We start from the raw sequence: 24,170 nt of genomic DNA on the forward strand, positions 1-24,170 counted from the left end.
TCGATCTGCCTGTTCTGCTCCCCACTCTGTCTCTGGTGAACCCTCTCGCCGCCCCTAAGCCTCTGGCCTGTACCCCCAGTTCTGTATATGCACAAATAAATAAATCTTTAAAAAAAAAAAAATCTGAGCCTAACTGATATAATTTTTCCTAGTTCCTTGAAGTATAAATTTAGCAAGTTTTATTTTAGATCTGCTTTTTTTCACTAATTAGGCTTTTGTCACTATCAACTTCCCTCATAGAATTGCTTTTGCAACTTCCTGTCAGTTTTGGTATTGTACATTTTGATTTTCATTTGCTTCAAAATATTTTTTTATTTTCTTTGAAGCTTCTTATTTAACCTATTAATTGTTCAGGAGTGTTTTGTTTAATTTCCACATATTTGTGAAACTTCTGGCTTCCCTCCAGTTATTGATCTAAGTCTGTTCTATCATGGTTAGAAAGATGATTGGTATAATTTCAGTCTTCTAAAATTTGCTAGCATTGTCTAACATGTCATATGTTAGCCTTTATAATGTATCATAAGATCTATCCTGAGAATATTTTTGTGTACTTGAGAAGAATGTGTATTATCCCATTTTTACATGGAATTCTCATACATATCTGTTTGTTTCATTTACTATGAAGCATGTGTCACGTACGACATTTCCTTGTTGATTCCCTGTCTGAATGATGTGTACATTGTTGACAGTGTGGTTATGTAATCCCCATATTTATTGTTGTCTATTATTCCTTCAAATCTAAGAGTAAATATTACATTGATACATATATATTTGTGATTATTATGTCTTCTTGATGAATCAACCTCATCATCATTACATCATAATCCTCTTTGTCTCTTATTACTATTTTCAGGTTATTTTGTTTAATATAAGTACACAAAATGGGTATTTATTATTTTCTTCATCTTTGCCAATTTAATAAATGAAAAGTACTATCTCATTCTACTTTTCTTTTTTTTTTTTTATTATTATGTTTGAATGTGCAGGAAGATTTTTCCAATGATTTTGCTGTAGCCACTGACATAAAGGATTTCTCAGGATACCACAAAATGCTTTTAGTCCCTTTTTCCTCTATTCTTGGTTCTCCCTTCCTTTCTCTTCCCTTCCCTTCCCTATGTCCTCTCATCTCCTTTTCTTTCTCTTTCTCTCTCTCTCTCTCTCTCTCTCTCTCTCACACACACACACACACACACACACACACACATTTTGTGCCTTCCAAGTCAATGGGTGGAGTGGAAGGGTATTTGAGAAATATTACCAAAATCTTAATTTTCATTATATGTTATATATTAAAGTAGTATGGTTCAATGTAACACTTATCTTTTCCTTTATTCAACTTTCCGAAGGCAGTAGATTTACTTTTTTGTTGTTGTCCTATTTAACTAATTTGTAGTATTTAAAAGTCATTCCACATTTTACTTTCTCCTTTACTCATCTTCATTTCTTGGGTACTTCATCAATGACAAAGCCTAGTAATCAGCTGATTTTTTCTAAATATAATCTGTAATGATCACAAAGGCTAAAATGGTCTATATTTTAGTATTAACTTGGAAGTTAACAGTTTGAAATTTTACATGAAAAAAACTTTGACTGGGCTGCAGTTATAATTTAATAAAATCTCTTTGTCAGAGTTATTTCAATGATCACTTGGAGGAAAACTTCTGAAATGTCATGTTATCTGAAATTTTATCAGAGTATTTTATTGAATACACATTCTTAAGAATGAAAGTAGTCACACAAAGGACAAAATGAAACTATTTTTCCTTTTCTCTCCTTCTCAGGGAGGACACCTTTCTACTATCATATCAGCTTTAAAGTCAAAAACATTGACTATGACAGCAAATTTGAAAAACCATATTCACAAGAATATCTGAACCTAAGTAAGAAGATAGAGACTTTGGTAAGTTGAATATGTTCTGTGCATTTTTCCTTTGAATTCTATGCTTCCAAAAGTGCCAGGATCCTAGCAATTATCTTCCAAATTGGAAATTGTTGATGATTTCACATTATTTTCTTTCCATTACCTTGGTCTGCTTAAATTCAAAGCAATCATTTAAATCAGCTAATCTATATTGATTTTACAAATGAATATTCTAAATGAATCAGCCTTATCAATTATAATATCCTCTTGGTCAGTCAATCGCCAACCCTGACATCTTGATGTAGGCACCTTTAACAACCCTGATTCCCTGTTTCTAACTCATCAGAACTGAAAGTCACCAGATATTTCTCATACTCTTTCATTTTTATGCATCAAAGTACCTGCTTTTACATGCCTTTATGTTTTCATTTAATACAATGATGCTCTAGGTATATAAGTATTAACACAGGCACACATTAATAAGCACTACACTGGTGTTATAATAGTATGTACCAGGGTTGTGAGTCATGCATCTAAGTAGTCATTATTATAATACTAGAGCCTACTTTTCTTCTGATATTCATTAAATAATTCTTGTGATGATTGACTCTAGAAAAGAGGAAGGGAATCCTGTGAAAAGAAGTTTTCTACTATAATAAAGGGAAATTTTTAGTTACAGAGATAAGCCTTCATAGGGAACCTTTCCATATTTTAGGTCTGAGGTTTTCTAGTGAAAATCAAGAAATCTTATATCATTTCTTATTTTTTTTATTAGTCTTTGAGGAGTTCCAGCAGTCATCTTAAGTTCAAGAATACTGTACTGTTTCACCCAAGAAGTTTTAAAAACAAAACATATGTAGTTGTATTTTAAATGCAGAACCATGTGTATTGTTTCTAGTCACAATTAAGAAATGCCAAGGTTTTTCAAAACATTTAACCAAAATTATAGAGCTATTGTTCATATTTCAAATGACTTGAAAACAACTGATGTAAACTACTGATGCACAGATTTTCTTCTCTACTGTTTAATAGAAAAATAAAAAGCAGATACCCAGCAATTCTGCAAGTGTTTAAGTGAAGTAACAGAAGGGACCACTGACCCAACTTTCATCCCATATCTAGGAATGTCCCACTAACAAATGTGTGCTGTCTCCTTTATATCCAACTTTATGGATGTATTTTGTCATGTAGAAATAGCATCTTGCTGCCTCTATGGCATGTCATCCTATAATTCTTTGTCATACAGTTTAATTTAGTAATTAACAACACTGATAAATTCACTTATGCACATATAAGCTGATTTGAAAAATGAAGTTAAATATCCAAGTTGTTTTTAGAAAGATTAATTATTAAGAATTTATAAAATAATGATATGCAGTTACTACACTAAAATTTGATCATTAGAAAACAGGAATTCTTCAGAGAAGTGACTCTAGTTACTTTATGGAATTCTTTTCACTCCCTCATGTAATATGGTTATTTCACTTGCTCTTCAGAAAATCCACTTTAGTCTAAAACTTTCAAAGGACAACCCCTTTTCTATTAAGTGTTAAATAGCATCATATCAAAAATAAACAATACATTAATTCATACTTTAATTCAATAATACTTCACATTTAAAATAGGTTGTTCACTGTAACCATCTTCATCAGTTATGTTAGCTAGAGCATCTGGATAACTTGCTACTACCTCCGTGTCAGCACTTGCTACTTCACCTTGCACTTCTATGTCACAGAGTCAGTTTCTTTCCATGAGTTTTGGAGACAACATTTGCCAGCTTCAGACTTTTTCAGCAGCTTCCTCACCTCTCTCAGCCTTCACAGAATTGAAAAGAGGGCCTTCCTCTGAATTAGGTTTTCTCTGAAAAAGGCCTAAAATTTTCCAGACCACTAAAATTTTCTTCATATTAGCAATAAAGCTGTTTTGCTTTTATATCATTGATAGGTTCACAAAGGTAGCACTTGTAATTTCCTTCAATAACTTTTCCCTTGCATTCATTATGTGGCTAACTGTTATGCTGGAGACTTGCCTTTCAAAGTGACAGCGTTTGACATGCCTTCCTCCATGAATTTGCACAGTTAGTCTTTATTTTAGAGTGAGGGACATGGGGTTCCTCCTTTTTCTTGAACAGTTAGAAGTTGTTACAGTGTGTAACTGGGCTAATTTCAACATTATCGAGCCTCAGAGAAGAAAGAGAACTCAGAAGAAAGAGAAACAAAGAACGACAGTGGAGCAATCAGAATACATACATTTATCAATTAAATTCACTGTCTTATGTGGACATCCTTGTAGCACCCAAAATTATGATAGTAACATAAAGACCAAGGATCACACATCACCATACCAAATATGATAATGGAAAAGTTTGAAATATTGCAAGGATTATCAAAATATAACCTAGAGATACAAAGTGAGTATATGCTGTTGGAAAAATGCCAATGATAATAAACTTGCTCCATGCAGGGTTGCCACCAACCTTGAATTGGTAAAAATACAGTCACTAGAAAGCACAATAAACAATGTCTATATTATTGTTTATAATTTGAAAATAAGTGAAACCATCTAGTAACTGTCTTTCACTTTCTGGTTGATTTCACTTAGTGTAATTTTCTAAAGGTCCATTTATATTATCCTAACAAGTACTGTCATCATTTTTAATAGCTGAGTACTATTCCATTGAGTATATACTCCACAATGTCTTTATCCAGTCATCTGTCGATGGGTGTTTAGTCCAAGTCAACTTGCCTATTGCAAATTTATAAAGATAATTTAATACCATAAGTGATTATAATTTTGCAGTTAATAAGCACATCCTGAGTCCATAATTTTGTTTTTATCAACATAGTCCAGAATTTCCTTCCACTTTCTTTTCAAATGGTAACTTAGGAAGTATTTTGTGCATTTTCTTTAGGAAAAAGGGAGGGAATGTGGATGAAATGGAATATTAAAGTATGGAATGAGGTGAAGAAGGTCCATGTGGTATGAGAGAGAAAATTTGAACTTGTGCTAAGTGTATCTTTTGACTTACATTTGAAGTCCTTCCTCATAATAGGAAAATATTTCTGAAATTCTTGCTCAAAGCATTGCCCTGTTACCCTACATGGATTTCTAAAACTTGACATTTGTTTCAGATCAAATATCTGATAATTATTTTCTTACAAATTCTTCCAACACACAAGAGTCTTAAAAATAGGAATTACGGCCCTCCCCATTTGTGCAGTACGTTAAAGAGCAGCACTGCAAGCTGGCCACTTCTGTATTAGTACGATCTCCACCCCTGGGGGTGATCCACATGGCACCTCAGACCTCTCCTGTCTCCCCTGCTGCTCCCCTCAGCAGTGTACTTCGTCAGTCTGCCTGTTCTGTTCCTCACTCTGTCTTTGGTGAATCCTCTCACCACCCTTGCATCTCTGGCCTGTACCCCCATTCTGTATGTATAAATAAACCTTCAAAAATATATGGGAACTGTCTAAGTGTCACTGGATAAAGTCCCATTCCACCATATAGTTTCATGGAACATCCTAGGTTTAAATTTATTAAGTACTTTAAAAATAACAGGCTTTGGTATTATTCAAAATATTTTATAATCTCTGGAATTATCGTGATGCTTGGAAAGATAGAATAGTCTAAAGAAGATAAGGAACTATACACTGAAACCTGTAAGACACTGTCACAGGAAGTAAAAGAAGTCTAAAAGAAATGGAAAAATATCTTGTGTTTATTGATTAAAAGAAGAAACATTGTTAAAATTATTAATAAAACTATAAAATATTACTAAACAAGAATTGTCCATATCTCACCTGTCAAGTCTCATACAATATCACCCTCTTCAAATACTGTCCCCTAGATCATGACTTCTTATTAGTTTATATGATGATATATTTCGTATCATATAATACAATATCGTTATCATATTTAATGTTTATTCTTAATGTTTATTTCATACATTTAATCTCTAATAAGGCATGCATCTATCTTATTTGTAGTATTATTTCAGTAAATATTTATTGAAAAATTAAGATATTCCAATTGTTTTGTAGCAAGGAAAAAAATATAAATCTTCAATTCCAATGAGTCATTGTTTTGTAAGGTGTACTGCCAAAGCAAAAACCATGGGGTTTTGTTGGATATAATCTGTAATCTGGTGCTCTGAAAATCCTATTCTGGAAATCCCTCATCCACTAGGGTGAAGTAATGAGCAATTGAGAAAATAACTCTTATATAAAATTTCTATGAAAGATTTTTCATGTATCCCATTTTGAACCTGTCAATACCATACAATTGAAAGAACAAGGGAAACAGTTTGGAGTTCAGAGATAAAAGGGAATTGATGTTGGGACAAAAAAAAAAATCAACATCTCCTTCTGGGGACATTATGTTAAGCTTTCTGATATTGATGTTCAATAAAAGCCTGAAAATGGAAGACAAACTATGTCAGTTGACCTTTTGAATTCACCTTCCTTATCATGCTACTGTGAGGAAGGAAATGTGGTCTGTGCGACAAAGTGCCGCAAAAATATCACTTGGCCATTTAATTTTTTGAATTAAAGGCATCGTGTGAATGAATTGATCTATAATAAAGGTATTTTTCAAAAAGTTTAATATGCTGTATCATTTTCTGAAATGGGTTTATATAATTCTTTTTTCAGCACATGCATTATAATTTATATATATGTTACTGTTTTATTTATAATCTGGGAAAATTTTAACCGTCTCTATTTGATGATATTAAAGAAATATTTCATTCTTGGGAAGTAGGCAAATATAAACTAAAATGTGTTTGGGCATTTATCGATAACCGGTGAAACCAAATGATGAACACCTGGGGTTCATTATACTATTTTTGGTTTTGTGTATATTTGAAATCCTCCACAATGAAAACTTAAAAGGAAAAAAGAAGTCATTATCTCTTTTATGTTTTAACAGATAAATGAAACATTCCATGGCTCCAAACTAAAAAGACAGTATGTCAGCTCTCATGTTGTGCAAGTAAGGTATGTAAATGGCCTGAGAGGCTGTTTTTGTTCGTCAACTTTATATCTCATATTCATCAGAATGTCTTTGTAATGCCTACAATTAAAAGGCTGAGATAAATTTGAATTTGGGATTTCAAAACCACTTTCAAAAATGAAAGAAGATATTCAAGATGTGTTGGGAAATTATTAAACCACAACCAAGAACTGGCTGATTGCATCAAGTGAAGGTTAAGTGAGTTTGCTTTTCTTCCAGGGCACAAAAATCAGAAAGAGCAAATCTAAAAACAGGAGATCATTTCAAACATAAGAAAACAATGAGTAAGAGAGACATATACAGAATTTCTCAACCAGGAGTGTCAAACTAGTAGCTAATGCACCAAATCTGACATAGAGTTGTGGAATGAAGGTAAAGTTTGGAAGTTTTACACACAAAAAGAGAATTTTCAGAATATTTGGAAAATAAAAGATCTGATAACACTAACAATAGGCTGGAACTGATGCTGTTCAATTTGTAAAAATCCCAAACAGCCACATGATGTATGCCTATGTATATACACCAACCAGCTTCACCTTTACCTTACCTTTCTGGTCCTAATAGAAATCCACTTCTATAGCTGTTGTCTAGCAAAGAGATGCTTTGTTTTGTTTCTAACACTGATGAGGAACAGATGAACATAGCAAGATATTTAAGAAATTAAAGCCACAGCACAAATAGAAAAGTTAATATACATTGGAATCTACCTGTGTCTAACAATACAACTTGTGCTATTTTATTTTCTTGGTTTGTTTTTAAATAATCCATGTCACAGAGAATGTCATTTATGTCAACTAACTACCCTGACAACAACCCTGAAGTATATGTATTTATCAATTTTCCATCTTGCAATGAGGAATTGAAGCAAAGCTTGGTTAATCAGTTTCAAACCAAGCAATCTTTTATTTAAAAAAACTTAGAGCCAGAGGTGCAGGTGGCAACAGGAGTCACCAAAGAGAGTAGGGAGCAGAACAGGCAGATTTAGTGAAATTCACTGCTAAGGAGAGCAGTTAGCAAGACAGGAGAGGTCTGCTATGCCATGTGGGTCAGCTCTCTGGCCAGGGATCAAACTCAGGCCTTCATCATGCTGGTAGCACTGAAATTTAACCAGTAGGCACAAGGGAGGTCCCAGAAGCTAAGCAATCTTATGTAGATTGTTGCATCAATTTGTCTAATCTCCAACTTTTATTCCTGCCACACTCCACTACAACCCTTTCTCCACACAGCAACAAAGTAAGTTGGAAATGCACATCATTCACCTTCATGAGTCACCTTAGCAATTTCCCACAAATTCCAGTCTCTACATAGTCCCTATAACCCTGACTGACCTGGTTCTGCCTCTGACTGCATTTCATCCCATGCTCCTCCTTCATGATTTTAAGTCCACATTAACCCATTACTATTCTTACAATAAGTATGCCAAAATTATTCCAACCACAGAACTGTCAAAACACAAATTGCATCAGATTTAAACATACAAAAAAACTTTATGCAAGGTTATTGCAATAAAGGAGAAAGGTCAGAACGACATCCTAATTCACCTGAAATAAAGGATAGTCTGATATTTTTAAGGCTGAAATGACAGGGAGATCTTAGTCTCTGTGAGTTTTTTAATTGGTTTTGAGCAAAGAGGTAAACTTCTTGTCTCTTCATGACCGATGGAGCAGGGTACCCAAATTCATTAAACTCTCAAATGGAACTCTCATATTTCCACTCTCCTATGGAAACTGAGAGATAAGGTAGTATCTCCCCTGATTTATATTCAGACACAATTTTCAGATTAATGACATTTTTGGAGTTACAAAATTGGAAAAGGCCTTTAAGATTTTCCTAGATGTCAGAGGGAAGAGAAAAACCTTTACAAGTTTTTAAGAATAAATTTCTAAATAAAAGTATGGGGAGGAGGTGGTTATCAGAAGTATATAGCTAGGAAGAAGCCTGCTTAACACTTAACAGAACAAAGGGAATGTTAAGGTTATTTGGGGCAGGAACTTTGTACCAGATGTTCCTTCCCTGAAGTTCCCTAAAACATTCCCACACTGCTGTTCAAGGTTTCCTTCTTCATAACACTTATTTTTTTTAAAGATTTATTTATTTATGCATACAGAACTGGGGTACAGGCCAGAGGTGCAGGGGCAGTGAGAGGATTCACCAGAGACAGAGTGGGGAGCACAACAGGCAGATCAATAAAGTACACAGCTGAGGGGAGCAACAGGCCGGTCAGGAGAGGTCTGCTGAGCCATGTGGTCACCTCCCTGGCCAGGATGTAACTCACACTGAAGTAGCTTTAGCTTCTCAGTGCTGTGTTTTAACCCTCAGAGCCACCAGGGAGGGGCCCATAACACTTACTTTAAAGATTATTTGATTTCTTTGTTTCCTTTTTACTTGTCTCATCTACTGGTTTGAAGGCAGGGAACTGTGGTCTAATTTGTTAAAAACAGCTCCATACCTAAAGCTCTGTCACATATATTTTCTGAATGAATACATATTTGTTAAATGAATAGATCCATCAACTAAAAGAAAGTTCAAGGATGGAAAGGAAAACTGCCTATAGCAAAAACATGTTGAATTGTCATATAAAAATAAATATTATTTGAAAGTGAAGAAAAGTTACACTTCAAATAATTTTCATTTCATGTTTTCAGAGAAAGAGATCATATGACTCCAATGATGTCAGAGTAAGAAGTCATCTGTCTATATTTAGTTTGGTTTTGGCTCATTTGACCCAAGAGGAAAGTTCAGAGTGACACTGATGGTGTGACAAAATTTTAAAATAAACTAAGTAATATGATATGTCCTTGTCTGCTCCATAAGAAACAGAGGGTTTATCCCTACATTTCAGCCAGGAAAAAATTAGCATTGCAGAAAGGCAGATACAATAAATTGACATGTAATTACTAAAGGCTTAATACTTTAAAAGGTAATGAAAATAATAAATTATACAGCACTCAAAAGACCACAGATAGCATTCATCCCTAAAACATAAAGTAATGAAGGGTAATATAGAAATTAGCTAATACATTTACTTGGAATTATCCTGGGGGAAATATTGAAATAATAAGGCTTTATAATTACTCAGAGAATCTTGGAACTTGGTCATGGTTACTGTTTTTTTGTTCATGAGTGTTGTGAAACACTCAAGTTAGCAATTTCCTTTTAAAATTTCTGACTTCACATTTGCATCTTCAAGTCAAAATTACAAATAAATTCAGTTTAGCATTTTTGTTCACTCATGATTTCCAACAGGTAAGAAAGAAATGTCACATTATTGCAAATGTGTATCCACGGGGGGGGGGGGGGAAGAAAGAAAGAAAAAAGCAGTGATAATGCTATAATCTTATTTCATTTCACTTTATTGTTTGTTATTGGCTGTTCCTACAGCATTCATTGTGGATATATAATGCATAGATTCATTTATACTACTCAGCTTTTTCAAAATACTTTCATACCCATTATCTTATATGATGTTTACAATAACTTAATAAATAATATTATCATCCCATTATAGAGATGAGAAAACTTAAAACACAGAGAAAGCCAACAGCTTGCTATAAGCAAGGAAGTTACCAATGATGAATCTGAAACACTAATTCAGTTTTCCTGCTTCTAACTCACACTCTCTTTACTGTTCACCATGTCCATAGAATGTCATTACCATTTACTTGAACTGAAATAGTTCTCTGGAGATCTCTTTAAAGAAATTTAGCATGACTTCACTAAGAGTGATAGAGACTCAGTAATAAAATCATAATTAATTTGTCTGTTTCTGTTCTAAAGCCGAGCCAAAGGGAAAGTGATAATACATGCTGTGCTGAAGTTTAAATCATGTTATAAAAATAATGCAGCAAAGTTCTGGGATAGGATAAAAACCATTTTACAACAGAAACTAGACGGTGAAACTGGATCTTTACATATAGATTCTTCTACTTTTAGATTTTCAGGTAAGCCATTTTATATATGGTATAAAAAGATTTTCATCTTTTATTTGAATGTGGTATTTGGTTCTGCAAGTGATAATTTCTTTTACTCAAGGTTAAAGAAATCAGGGTTCATGTTTATCAATTTTTTGGTTACACCATTCTTGTATCCATGGAATTAAACTATATTGATGAGGTTTTTCTTTTTTTTTAAGTAATTAATGTCCCAAATAACATTTATTTGCAAAGTAGAGTATCATAAACATAAACTCTTATGGTATGTTCTGTGGTTCGTGATTTCCCTCAGTTTCTCTAGATGTCTCAAGATTCTAAACCTAAATTCCAGAATTAGGTTTAAACCACCTTAGTTATCAGTAGCATGACTTTTCTTAAAGATTTATTTTTTAATTATTTATGCATAGTAGAACTGGAGTGTAGGCCAGAAGGGTGAGAGTAAGAAGATTCACCAGAGACAGAGTGAGGAACAAGGATATCTGAATGCTGAGGGGAGCAGCAGGTGGAGAGGAAAGGTCTGCTGCTCCAGATGTGGGTTAGCTACCTGGCTGGGATAGAACTCAGGCCACGTGGCTGGAGATAGCTTGATAGCACTGAGACTTTAGCCCTGTACCACCATGGAGATCCACATCACCTTTTTTTGATGGACCTTTAATTGACCTTGTCTTTTGCAATCTTATTAACAATCTAATTCTTATTTTGGTTACCCAAAAACTCTGTGAGGAATTGCCTTTAAAATAAGGCATAACTGTCCCTTCTTTCCCAGGATCTTAAGTGTTTCTCTGATAACAGGACAGCCAACACCTGGGACAGCTAAGCTAGGCTATCAGTTCTCTGCTACAACAATGTTAACCAAGGGCAGAAAAGTGTTCCTACCTCTACAGAAAGGATTAAAAGGATTAAATATCTGTGAGGGAAAACATTCTAGGCCAAGTGTTCACTTTCATGGAACATCAAAAGGATCAAAAAACAAACCTTGAACATGCTTCTCCTGGATAAGAGGCCATTATGTTGTTGAAATGTGACTCACTTTGGTTTATTAGCTATTTTCTTTTAGAACTTTCCTTCTCATATCCTATGTGTGACTTTGAGAAAACATAGAAAAGCAAAGCAACTCACCAGTTTATAATTAACACCAGAGACACATTTTTGGAAATTCATTTACTAAAAGCATGTGTAAATGTATAAAGAAATAGCATTATATGTAAGTAATCCCCCAAATTTTAAGAATATTAAGATCCCCAGAAAAAATCTATTCCAAATTTTTCTTGTTTGTTTGTTTTTTTTTTAATTTATTGCAATGATCTTCTAAAATTTTATAAAGAACAGTGACTATTAAGGACATCATGTTAAAGAACAGACAATGCTTTGGTACTGTTTTGACCTCTACCTGTTATTTAGTAACTCCCTCCCCTCCTTCTTCACCTCTCATCACAAGCTAGAAGTCTCATGAAGCTGCCTGGAGGTTCACAGGTGCAGAATCAAACCCAGACACCCACAGGCCCAAAGCAACAATGAAATGAGTTAAGGAAAAGTTCACAAGACAGCTCTCACTGAGGTTGTGCATATGCATTGTTAACCACTAAAACTGGTCTCTGATTTAGGAATCTATGAAAAGTTTATTTAGGTAGTTAACCTTGCTGTCATAATGTCTTTATTAGCTAGTCTGAACTTGTTAGGTTGTTTACTTATTCAGTTATTTAGAGTTTGTTCCTAAGTATGTCAAGTTTTTGTATTTGATATTTATAAAAGCCTCTGACTACAAAGGAAAAAGTGAGCATTTCATATAGTTGTGGCTGTAGTTATTACTCATCAGTGCTTTCAGTTATAATGAATAACAAGATACAGTGCCAATGTACCCCCATGTTATTAGGCTTAGAAAGAGGGGATGATGATAAAAGAAATGAGGCAGCAGAAAGACAAATAACATACGGTCTTGTTTAGATGTGGAATATAGTCTGACAAAAAGTCAGAAGAAACCATACCCTAGAAATGAGAGCTTGACAGTGGGTATAGTATGGCAACACACATGGAAAAGGTGGGTTCTGAATTTCTGAATCATATACAGTGTTGTAAACTACTGTTACCCCATTTAAACAAATTATTCATAATAATAGCAATCAATATACATAACCATAACACATAACTTTATTTTCTACTCACTGCTTAATTCTATGAAAGATGACAATGAGAATGCTATTGACTTACAAGGTACAAACAAAATTAGTATTTATGGAGTATATATATTTCAATGAAAGATCGACGTTTTCTCTTTCAATTCTATACTCACTAGATCAGAAGATTTTCAAATTGACTAACATAAAATATAAAACCTAGAAAAATCTTTGAGAGTATTATTTTCCCCTGTCTTAACCTAATACTGCTGACATTCTTGAGGAAAGTCTTAAGCACTTCCAAACCCCAAAATTCATAATAAATTATACCTATTCCTTTAAGTTGAAGTTAGTTAACACAGTTTTGCTTAATTATTTTATATGACTGCTTATGTGATCTCATTAATATTTTTTTCCATTTAGTGGGCTTTTATTTTTTATGTATTTTTAACATCATTCTTCATTTTGTACATTCTTTCATCTCATTATTTTATAGCTTAACAATCAAAACAGAACATACATCTGATACATAATGTTTATGTAATTCAAACTTTAATACAGGAAAGAAGAAAGAAGGAAGGGAGAGGGAAAAGAAAAGAAATAAATGAGAGAGGAAGGAAGAGAAGGGGAAAGGGAAAGAAAGAGAGGAAGCTTCTCTCCTTCTGGAAGGAAAAATTCAAATCAGTCCATGTGTAAGCAAATATGTGCCTCATAAGCTAAAGTGAGCATTTTAAACAGGATGCCTTATAAAATTGAATGCTCATAACCTTAATGAGCATATTTAAGGTATTGCTGTAATTTGTTTTTAAAAAACAATGATCATTTACTACACAAAACCTTATATATAATGGTACACTTAACCTAATGAATTGAATAGGTATGAAAAATAGTTCAAATATTTACACTTAAATTGTGATTGCCTAAAGTAAAAATAAAATTATTTAGAAAGAATAATATTATAAATGAGGATAATGGGCCTGACCCACAATCAAGAGCTTTTTAAAATTTATTTCTTTTCCTCCATTATTGTTAAATTTTATACAGTATTTGATTTCTCCCTCAGAGGTAGCCTCCCTAGCTCCCCAACACCATAGAACAAATGATCCATAACCACAGTTGCTTGTGTCCTTCCCTCTCCTGTTTTGATCCAGAGTTTTAAAAGAATAACCCTGACTAGTTCTTATTAATGACAGCTAACCAGTGCCAGATGGATTATGTTAGCAGAACACACCTTTGTCATGCCACTGGGCCATGACCTTGTTTGTACCATGCTTTAAACAACCAAACTAACCAAAAAAATTTTTGATAAATTCTGGAGGGCATTTTTTTATCAAGGATAATATCAAGGATAATATCACTTATGTATCCTAATTTTTTTTAAAGATTTATTTATTCATACAGACCTGGGGTACCGGCCAGAGATGCGGAGGGCGAGAGGATTCACCAGAGACAGAGTGGGGAGCAGAACAGGTAGATGGACGAAGTACACTGCTGAGGGGAGCGGGCGAGTCAGGAGAGGTCTGCCACGCCATGTGGATCACCTCCAGGGCCTGGGATTGAACTCGCACTGAAGCAGCTGCAGCCAGCTTGCAGCACTGCGTCCTAACCCCTTACACCACCAGGAAGGGCCATATATTCTTATTTGACCAAGAATCAATCTGCACCTCCATCAACCTGTTTTATTAACAAAATATTTCCTGAATTATATTTCCTGAAATGTGTTAAGGTGTATAAGGTTACCATTGACAATTTTTTAGAAATAAGTCTTTCTGGGTCTTCCCTGGTGGCACAATGGCTTAGGACGCAGCACTGCAAGCTGGCCTCAGCCACTTCAGTGTGAGTTGCATACCCACCCCGGAGGTGACCCACATGGCTAGGCAGACCTCCCCTGACTCGCCCACTGCTCCCCTCAGCAGTGTACTTCGTCCATCTGCCTGTTCTGCTCCCCACTCTGTCTCTGGTGAAGCCTCTCACTGCCCTTGCCCCTTTTGCTTGTACCCCAGTTCTGTGTGCATAAATTAATAAATCTTTAAAAATAATAATAATAATAATAATAAAGTCTTTCTAAATAGACAATTTTAAAAAACTAGTTTACATTTTATCTTTTTAACATAGTGTTCACTTTGGCAGCACATATATTAACTAGAAAGCCTCCTTACGATTACATTTTTTAAAAATCTTTCTCAAATTTATTATGCATATTGTGACACTTCTGTGGACACCATCAAAATAGAATAGATATGTAAGTGATCAGGGCACTTATATTTGGTGTCATCACCAAATAACCCTAATACTTGACTTTTTGAACTCTCATATTTTACTTCTTTGTCATAGTAAATTTCAAGCAGAGTTCTTGCTGTTACATCTATTTTCTCTATCCTCTTTCTTCTATCTTCTTCCATTTTTTTTCACTTAAGTATTTTATAATACCTTAAATACAAAAATTGGAATAAGGATGTGTTGGGCATCCAGATACATCATAGGGACTTTAGTGCATTGATATTATGATATATATTTAGGGTCAGAAAATCTTGTCTCCTGATTCTTGACTTTATTATTGGAAATTTTGCCAATGCTTCTAAAAGATATGGAGCATTATTCCTGATGATATTCCAAAATACCTATCAGTAAGTTCAGAAATTTACTTAAAATAATACTTCTTTTAATGGCATATCTTAAAACAACTAGCAACAACAAATGTTAGCAAGGATGCGGAGAAAAGGGAACTCTCCTGCACTGCTGGTGGAAGTGCAAACTAGTACAACCACTATGGAAAACTGTTTGGAGGTTCCTCAAACTGCTAACCATGGAGCTTCCCTATGACCCAGCAATCCCACTCCTAGGTATCTACTCCTAGGTAACACTGATTAAAAAGGATACTGCACCCCCATGTTTTATTTACAATTGGAGAGACATGGAAACAACCCAAGTGCCCAAAAGTGGAAGACTGGATAAAAAGATGTGATACATATACACAATGGAATATTACTCAGCAACCAAAAAAATGAACACATGTCTTTTGCAGCAACATGGATGGAGCTGGAAAAGACCATTCTTAGTGAAATAAGCCAGAAAGAAAAGGAAAAACACCAGATGGGTTCACTCATAGCAGGAATATAACAGACCAGGCAAGAAAATTATAATAATAACAAACAGCTATATACCACAGACTTTTTATGGGAGTGAAGTGGGGAATGGGATCAAAAAAAGTGGGGGGAGGGAAATGTTCTGGACTATGATGGTGGCACATGGCTGATTTGGTGATGGGAAGCCCACGGGGATTACAACTGAGATGAAAAAATGCACAAAATAATGTAAAAATAAACTATTATATTATTAAAAAGTAAAATAATACTTCCTTTAAGCATTTTTCAAATGAAACCTTGAGCTTAAAGCCAAAAAATATATATATAATTAAATAAATCAACTATGTATTAGATGCTTTCCAGATATTTAAGAGAATCTACATATTAATCATAAATACACTAAAGCACCCATTGTCAACAGGACACGAAAGACATATTTTCACAAAAATACTCAAAAACTAAGAGTGAATTTATCAACTAACATTCTTATTTTCTAATCTCTGTAAGAGGAAAAGCTGAGTCATTTTATAAGTCACTTTTTTTTAAGATTTATTTATTTATTCATACAGAACTGGGGTACAGGCCAGAGGTGCAGAGGGTGAGAGGCTTCACCAGAGACAGAATGGGGAGCAGAACAGGCAGATCGATGAAGTACACTGCTGAGGGGAGCAGCGGGCTGGTCAGGAGAGGTCTGCCACGCTATGTGGATCTCCTCCAGGGCAGGCGGGGATGGAACTCATGTGGAAGTGGCTTAAGCTTCTTAGTGCAGTGCTTTAACCCACTGCGCCACCAGGGAGGGCCTTATAAGTCACTTTTGATAGTCAGACATTAGCTTTGATTAATTCATACTAAAACAATCCACTTAGTTCAGCTAATTGCCTGGGCTACTAATAGAGCCTTCAGGAATGGCTCAGTTCTAGACACAGAAAAGACTGAGACTCCAGATTAAAATAGAAAGATTAGTATGAGATCAAAGCACAATTGATGTTATTCAATGGAGTTCTAAACTCTTCTTGCCAATTTAGATAGAGTATTTTTTAATTTTTGTCATCAGCATCACATCCTCTCCTTGACACTACTTGACTGAATAGCCAATATGCTTGAATTTTGATGAATTCTCATTAACACTTCATCATGACCTTTCAAACTGTGAACATCCCTGACAAGAGAACAAGAATGCAAGCTACCCCCGGGAAAACAATATTTGAACTCCATATATTTAAATTGGTAACTACAATATATATTAAAAAAAAACACTCTTAATACTGAAAAATATGAGCTTTTGAATTTGAAAATGGGTAAAAGATGTCAAGAGATAAATGACAAAAAATATGCAATATCAAGCACAAGAACAGACATTGATTAGCATAGTAACTGGAGAAGTACAATGAGATGTTCTTACATACTTACAAGCATGTTTTACTTCTATGAAAATTTAAAATGATAAGCTTTGTGTTTGCAAGGTTATGGAAAAACTGAATCATTTGTACATTGATTGTGGGAATGTAAATGATACATTCACTCTGAAAACAGCTTAGTAATTTCTTTAAAAAACAAACATGATTAGTTGTTGCCAAAGACTAAGTGACAAAGGAGATGTAGCTATTAACTGGTCAATATGATGAATTCTTGTGGTTATGGAAATGGTCTATATTGGAACAACATCAACATCAATAACCTGTTTCTGTTATTGTACTGTAGTTGAAAGGTACTAACTTTACAACATATTTGCAATATATTGCCTTTCAAAACATTGGATAAAGTATATATAAATATTATTTACAATTGCATCTGAATCTCCTATCATCTCACAATAAAATATTGGATTTTTTAAATCTTATTTTATAAAAACTTACACATACTTAGGTATGTTTTTGTCTCCTTGTCTCTCATGTACCAATATTTCTGAGTTACCGTGATATCAAACATTATTTAAATAAGTTATAGTGTTAGTTTTTTAAATGTCTTTAGGAAATTTGGAAATCTTCTTAAGACTGAAAAGCTAATAGTTATGTAATTACTCCTACTAAATTTTGATACCTTCTCTTCCATTCCAGTGGCCTGAAATCTTTTTACACTCAAAAGTGTAAAAAATCTCAAAAGTAAAAAAATCTTTTTACATGAAGTGTGAAAACACTAAAGTTATCAGAAAACAATACTTTGATCCATTTAATATTAATTATTCATTACATGTCACTGTTCCTTCCCTGTTTCTATTAATGAAATAAACATTAAATAGCTAAAGGTGTTATATACTAAAAGTCAGTTTTAATGTTTTCCCTTTCAAGTGATTTCTGTTCCTGACAAGAAAGACATAGAGAGCTTCAATTAAACCTCATGATGTGAGGTGGGGGAAAATTAATAGGTTCAAGCCAAAAACAGGTATTCAAAATGTTAACAACTCTGTAAAAAAAAATTAAAGAAGAACATACATTTACTAGATTAACCAATTCTGTTAATTCAAATGAGGAAGAAATTTAAAGTTTTCAGATATATTTCCCAGTCAGTTTTCCATTCTTTACATCCATTCCTTATTTGTCTTTAATGTAGGATTTCCAAATAAATACACAAGAATCCTACATGTTCCCAAATAGAAAAAAGTAGTTGTGGTTTGTGTTTAATGGCAGCATACTAGCGTAACTTCAAAAACCATGTAATTGTTAAGGATTTAATCATAAGTGCTGCATAAAGCAAGACTATAAATTCTATTATGGTTGTAATTGGCTCTACTAACCATTACCTGAATGTTTTTCTTTTTCTGCATTTTGTCAAATATGTATAATTACAGAAGACATAACTTTTTACTATAAGAAGAAAAACATTTAAAACAAGCAACCTTAAATCAGTTGCAGAGAAAAAAACTAAAATGAACAAGTGAATATTACTAGGTGGTGGTAATTTTGAAACAAAAAGTACTATATACAAGTTGGCAAAGGGAAATAAAGCTAAGGAATTATCTAAGAGAAAAGGAGATGCTCGCTCATAAGATGGGTCTCAAAGAAAACAATAGGCCTAAACTGCAAGGATTCTACTTCTCCACCCCTGCATTCCAAGTTCATGAAGGACAGAGGCCATTTCTGTTCTTTGATTCCTGACCCATGGGAGAAACATCATCTCTGTGTCATCAAAATACAGACCCTCACAATGTGTACAGATACCTGGGAGACATACTAGAAACTTTCCAAAGTTGAAGCACTAATATTATATATTAATTTCCTGTCCAACATGTAGCCTCAAAAAGAATGCCTTAGAAATACAAGGATGGCATTTCAAATGCACAAAACAGATATCATCATTTATACTCTTCACTGCCTACCGCATAAGCTTAACTGCCACAATATATTCATCATGGAATGTCTATGTTTTCATCATTACACTGGACTTGTGTACTGCTTCCAAAGCTTCAGATCAATGAAGGACTGTGAGGGAGGACTACAAGTGTCTATGATGGGTGTAGTTCTCCCAAAAAGGGAGAACCTCTATCTCCAAGCTATATACAATGTTGTAAACTAATCAGTAAAAAATGTTTTTTTTTTTAATCAACAGGCACTAAGACATAGAAGAAGCATATGTAATACCAAATATAAATAGAAACTTAAAATTTTTTATATTTCTTAAAATCTACATAGAGAAAAAAAGAGAGAGAGAGAGAAAGAAAGCAAGCCAGGAAGCATAGTTCTACATTAAAAGCTACCACCTACATGCACAACTGGCTATTCATTAAGTTTACTTACCTCATAAAGATTTAACTCATCAAATCATAATAAAGTTCCTTTTTTAAATTTTACCTTTAGAGTCAAATTGGCAAACATATTAAAGATATGTGTAAAACTTATGTATGTCACTAAGAAATTATAAATGATATGTAATGTTTAACCACAGATGTAATTTTCAGTATAATTAAAAACAAAGAAAAGTATTTATTGAAGTTAAATAAGCAGTCAGATGACTAATCAAAAGCTGCAGCGCAAGAGATACCCAGATTTTGTTCAACCACAATCCAGGTGCATGCTATGTCCCTTTGCCTTTTAATGCAAAGAAACCATAGTAATATTCCAGAATACATGCGTGTGAGTGAAAATATTATTTATGAATTCACCTGGTAGAATGATCATTTATGTGTCACATGAGAATTTTATAGTAGTTACCATGTACAGTTATAGTTTTAAGGTTTTCAGAAATCTATCACATGATTTTTTTAAAATATTCAACTAAAATCATTCCATAAGAAAATTCAGTTGAACTCCTCTATATTTTTAATGCTAGAACCCTAGAAAAACTTTCCGTAGTAGTTGATTCCATATTAATCAACTAATTTAACATTTGAAATTAGTTGAACTCAGGAAAAGTAATACATTCACCTAAATAGAATTAAAATATATGGTCTTTATAAATTTTATTTTATACATTGTTCTATAAAATTATTCTTATATTTTAAAATCATAGATCTTATTTTTTCATTACTTATCATTATTCTTATACTTCAGATTTCTTCAAGGAATACAATTTTCACTGTCTAGTATACTTTTAGGGGAGTCTTTTTCTTACCTGGGCCTCTAATTGTATTTACTTCCTAATTCCAGAAAAACATCAAATATGAAACAATGGTCATTGATCTGCAACACTATAGCTCTAAAGCACACAAATAATGCATCTTAACTAACATCTAACATCTTAACTAACATCTAACATCTTAACTAACCTAGTCTCCAACTGATAGTGAATTATGTCTATTCTGTACCCAGTAAAATTAATTTCTTTCGGATCATGCTTAGTGAAATAAGTCAGAAAGAGAAAGAAAAATACTGGATGGTTTCACTCATAGCAAGAGCATAAAGGACCAGGGGGAAAAATAATAATAATGAACAACTATATACCAGAGACATTTTACAGGGGTGGAGGGGGGAATGGGATCAAAATTTGAGTGGGAGGTGGTTCGGGAAGGGCACAGGACTCTGGTGATGGCACAGGGTGAATCGGTGATGGGAAGGCCAGGGGGATTACAACTGAGATGGAAAAAGGCACAAAATGATGTAAAAATAAACTGTTATAATAAAATAAAATTTAAAGAAAAGAAAAAAATTAATTTATTCCCTCCTTCCCAAAAAGAGGTTTGTAATGAGCTATTCTTATACCCATCACCCATCTATGCTAAGCGGCCTGTTTTGGTGCATCCAGTTAATTGCCTGTGCATAGATTTGCCATAGTGTGTATCCTCGACACTCATTAAATTATATTAAATTATTCACTTGGTCTTTCATCTTTTCTACTAACTCCAAGTTCATTCAGGGCAAGATCCATGTTTATTCTTCTTTATTCCTGGTGCACACACACACACAAGACCCATACACATTTGCTAAGCTGTTTTAAAAAACTGCTCTATCAAATTATACTTCAATAGAACCTCCTTCTTAGCAGGGGCAATGCCATTGTCTTTTGTCACTTCCTTTATGTGGTATGTTCGGTACACTTACACTAGGTAAACAGAATATCTTAAGTTACAGTGTTGACTTTAATTCAGAAGCAAATCGTCAAGAGTTGCAGCATTTGTGTGTGAGTCAAAGGACTTAAAAGAAAGGAACACAAACAGCCACAGCAGTGACTCAGTCAGGAGTGACAGCTTAAATCATTTCCCCATTCATTTTGCCTGTCTGTCTTCCACCTGCCCAGTGATAGTTATTTTATTAAGCTCTGGGATAATACAACTATTAAAAGTAAATTATAGGTCAAAAACATTTCTTCCTTTAGCAAGTCATGCATCAGTAAGACATCCTCAATGAAAGAAGTTTTGTGAAAACACAATAAGGTTTCTAAGTAATTCATTTTTAAGTTATAAAAATTAACAGCTTCCTGTCAAATTAAAAGCTTTTTCACCATTTCTTAATGTGGTCTGATGCATTTTACCTACCACATGGTGATCAAAATCGAACTCAAAAATAATTTTTTTGCAAGCAAGATTAGCCTCTGGAAGGCAGCTGTGAAAGGGTAGGAATGTGCCACCTTTCTGTTTAGGTAGGTGTGGTGCTTATCCACTCATAGCCCATCTGACTTCTGAGTCTCTCCTGCCTTTCTGTTCAGACAAGTTGACTTTCTGGTAAAAGATTCTTTTGTCTCTGCTATGTTGTGCAACCCAACGTAAGTGTGTTTAACTGTAATTGGCACATAGAAATGGCTACTCCCTCCTGGCTTTATAGAAATCCAAGAGCATAATAAAAATGAACCTACATTGACATTTATAGCATTTAATTTATAGGGCAAATGGTGACTCCTTTTTGAAGAGAAGCTGCCCTCAAGTAGACGTGGTAATTCTATAGGGATGTAAGGCCCCTAGCAAACTTGTCCCCAGTAAATCACCTCTGTACTATTTTCCAGATGTTCATGACTGTAGACAATGTTGAAGTTACTTATTACTGAAGTAAACTGTTTAGTAAATTACTAAAGTAAATCTAAAATCAATTGGAAATTGGATGGTGTCCTAGCTGAGTGTTCTGAATAATTGAAATATAGCAATGCAAATTCATTAATTTTCAGAGGATTAAAATATAGCAAATGTACTCAATTCCAAAAAGTGCATGAATATAACATGATGCATGCTGTCTTTCATAGTTATTAACATTACTTGTCATGATTTATGTGGTATATGTATGTGAGTGTCTTGCCTACTTCCCCAAAAATCAGTGCATCAGAGAACTGATTGTCCTTGTAACTGATTTGAGAAATAGTAAAGGGTAGAAAAGAAAAATGGAGAGTTGACTGTCATTATGGCAACACTAGTTCCAACCCCTTGAGATTTATGAATTAGATTTCAAAACTGTTCTCCCAACACTAAAGGGGGAACCTTTATTTATCAACTCCACCTTACCTTGGCTCCAACAACATTAACTCTCACATTTCCTCTTTTTCATCTGGGAATGTCCAATATGTTCCTTCTAGTAGAATTTGCTAAACTGAGAAGGGCATCTGCCAAGTTACTCCTTGGCAAAGTAGACTCAAATCTGCGTGATAATGGTCACCATACTGTGGCTGGAATAAGAGAGTAAAATCACGAATGTTTGAAGTGGGATGTAAAAGGAGCCAAATACATTCAGTTATCTGGTCATTTGGATTCAAGATATGGTATAAGATCACTATCTTTCATATGGTTCAGTAAATTCCTGGACCCAGATCTCTTTTTAAAATAAATGAGAAATGTGAGTCTTTTCAGTAACAAAAGAAGAAATACTAGGATTTTGTTACTCTGTGATATAGACATAGCAATTATTTAGTGAAGACTGAAAAAGATGATTATGCTTATAAAATGTGAACCACAAAACAAAATAATTAAATTAATATTAAAATAAAATGTTATGAGTGTAAATATTTTTCTTTTTGTCTTGACTTTTAGAAATTGCAATGCCAACAGCAGAAAATCTTCTCCATGTCTGTAAGTTCATCAACAAATAATTATTTTCTATTGAAACAATTCCCTGGATGACAATAAAGAACTCCCCTTGAGATTCAATGTATAGTCCATAAAGTTGTTATGAGATGTCTGCTTTTAGAATGGTATGAAGTTAACAGTAGTTGGTCTTCAACTGACAGATATACTTTATATGCAGAACACATTATCACAAGCTATATGGCGGATTATATCTATGACAAGCAGTGGTAACTGAGAACTTGGAATCTAAAACAACTACACAGGGGTTTTAAAGCCTCAGATCTGACACATACAAACACAAATTTACACAGACTGTTTAATTTCTCAAACTTTCAGTACCAGGTAGTCATGAAGATAAAAGAAGGTAATAAACATATATGGCTCATATAAATGATATTACATTTATAAATTTACATAATTTATATTTGTATTATTTATATAACATATATCACTCAATAATACTAGTTCTTTGCATTTTCTATCCTGCCTATGAAAACTTCAGGTTTGGAACTCACTGTGAAAATATTTTTCTACGAGCCAAGATTCATATACTGACAACTGAAGTTGTCTTTTTGCAGGTAGCCTGCCATATTGGCCGAGGCATTCTGCTCCCATTCTCCCATGAGCCCCTGAGAAATATGATCTCATGGTGGCAAGAGGCTATCAGGATAATCATAGGTCATATCTGGACCCCTCCAGATCCAGGATACCCACAGGTCATATCTGGACCCCTCCAGATCCAGGATA

The 24,170-nt window shown here is 33.9% G+C and overlaps 1 protein-coding gene across 1 annotated transcript in view; it reads left to right on the top strand.

The window, feature by feature from the left end:
* LOC101623028 (transmembrane protease serine 11D-like) overlaps positions 1-24,170 on the top strand; it is a 50,317-nt gene that overhangs the window by 19,278 nt on the left and 6,869 nt on the right. Inside the window, exons 3-6 of the mRNA XM_004681260.1 lie at positions 1,786-1,900; positions 6,788-6,855; positions 10,649-10,812; positions 23,388-23,426. Of these exons, the coding sequence (XP_004681317.1) occupies positions 1,786-1,900; positions 6,788-6,855; positions 10,649-10,812; positions 23,388-23,426 (386 nt within the window). The remainder of the gene's footprint in view (positions 1-1,785; positions 1,901-6,787; positions 6,856-10,648; positions 10,813-23,387; positions 23,427-24,170) is intronic.

Source organism: Condylura cristata, unplaced genomic scaffold (genome assembly GCF_000260355.1).
Source record: "Condylura cristata isolate star-nosed mole 26May11 unplaced genomic scaffold, ConCri1.0 scaffold00012, whole genome shotgun sequence".
Classification (NCBI taxonomy): domain Eukaryota; kingdom Metazoa; phylum Chordata; class Mammalia; order Eulipotyphla; family Talpidae; genus Condylura; species Condylura cristata.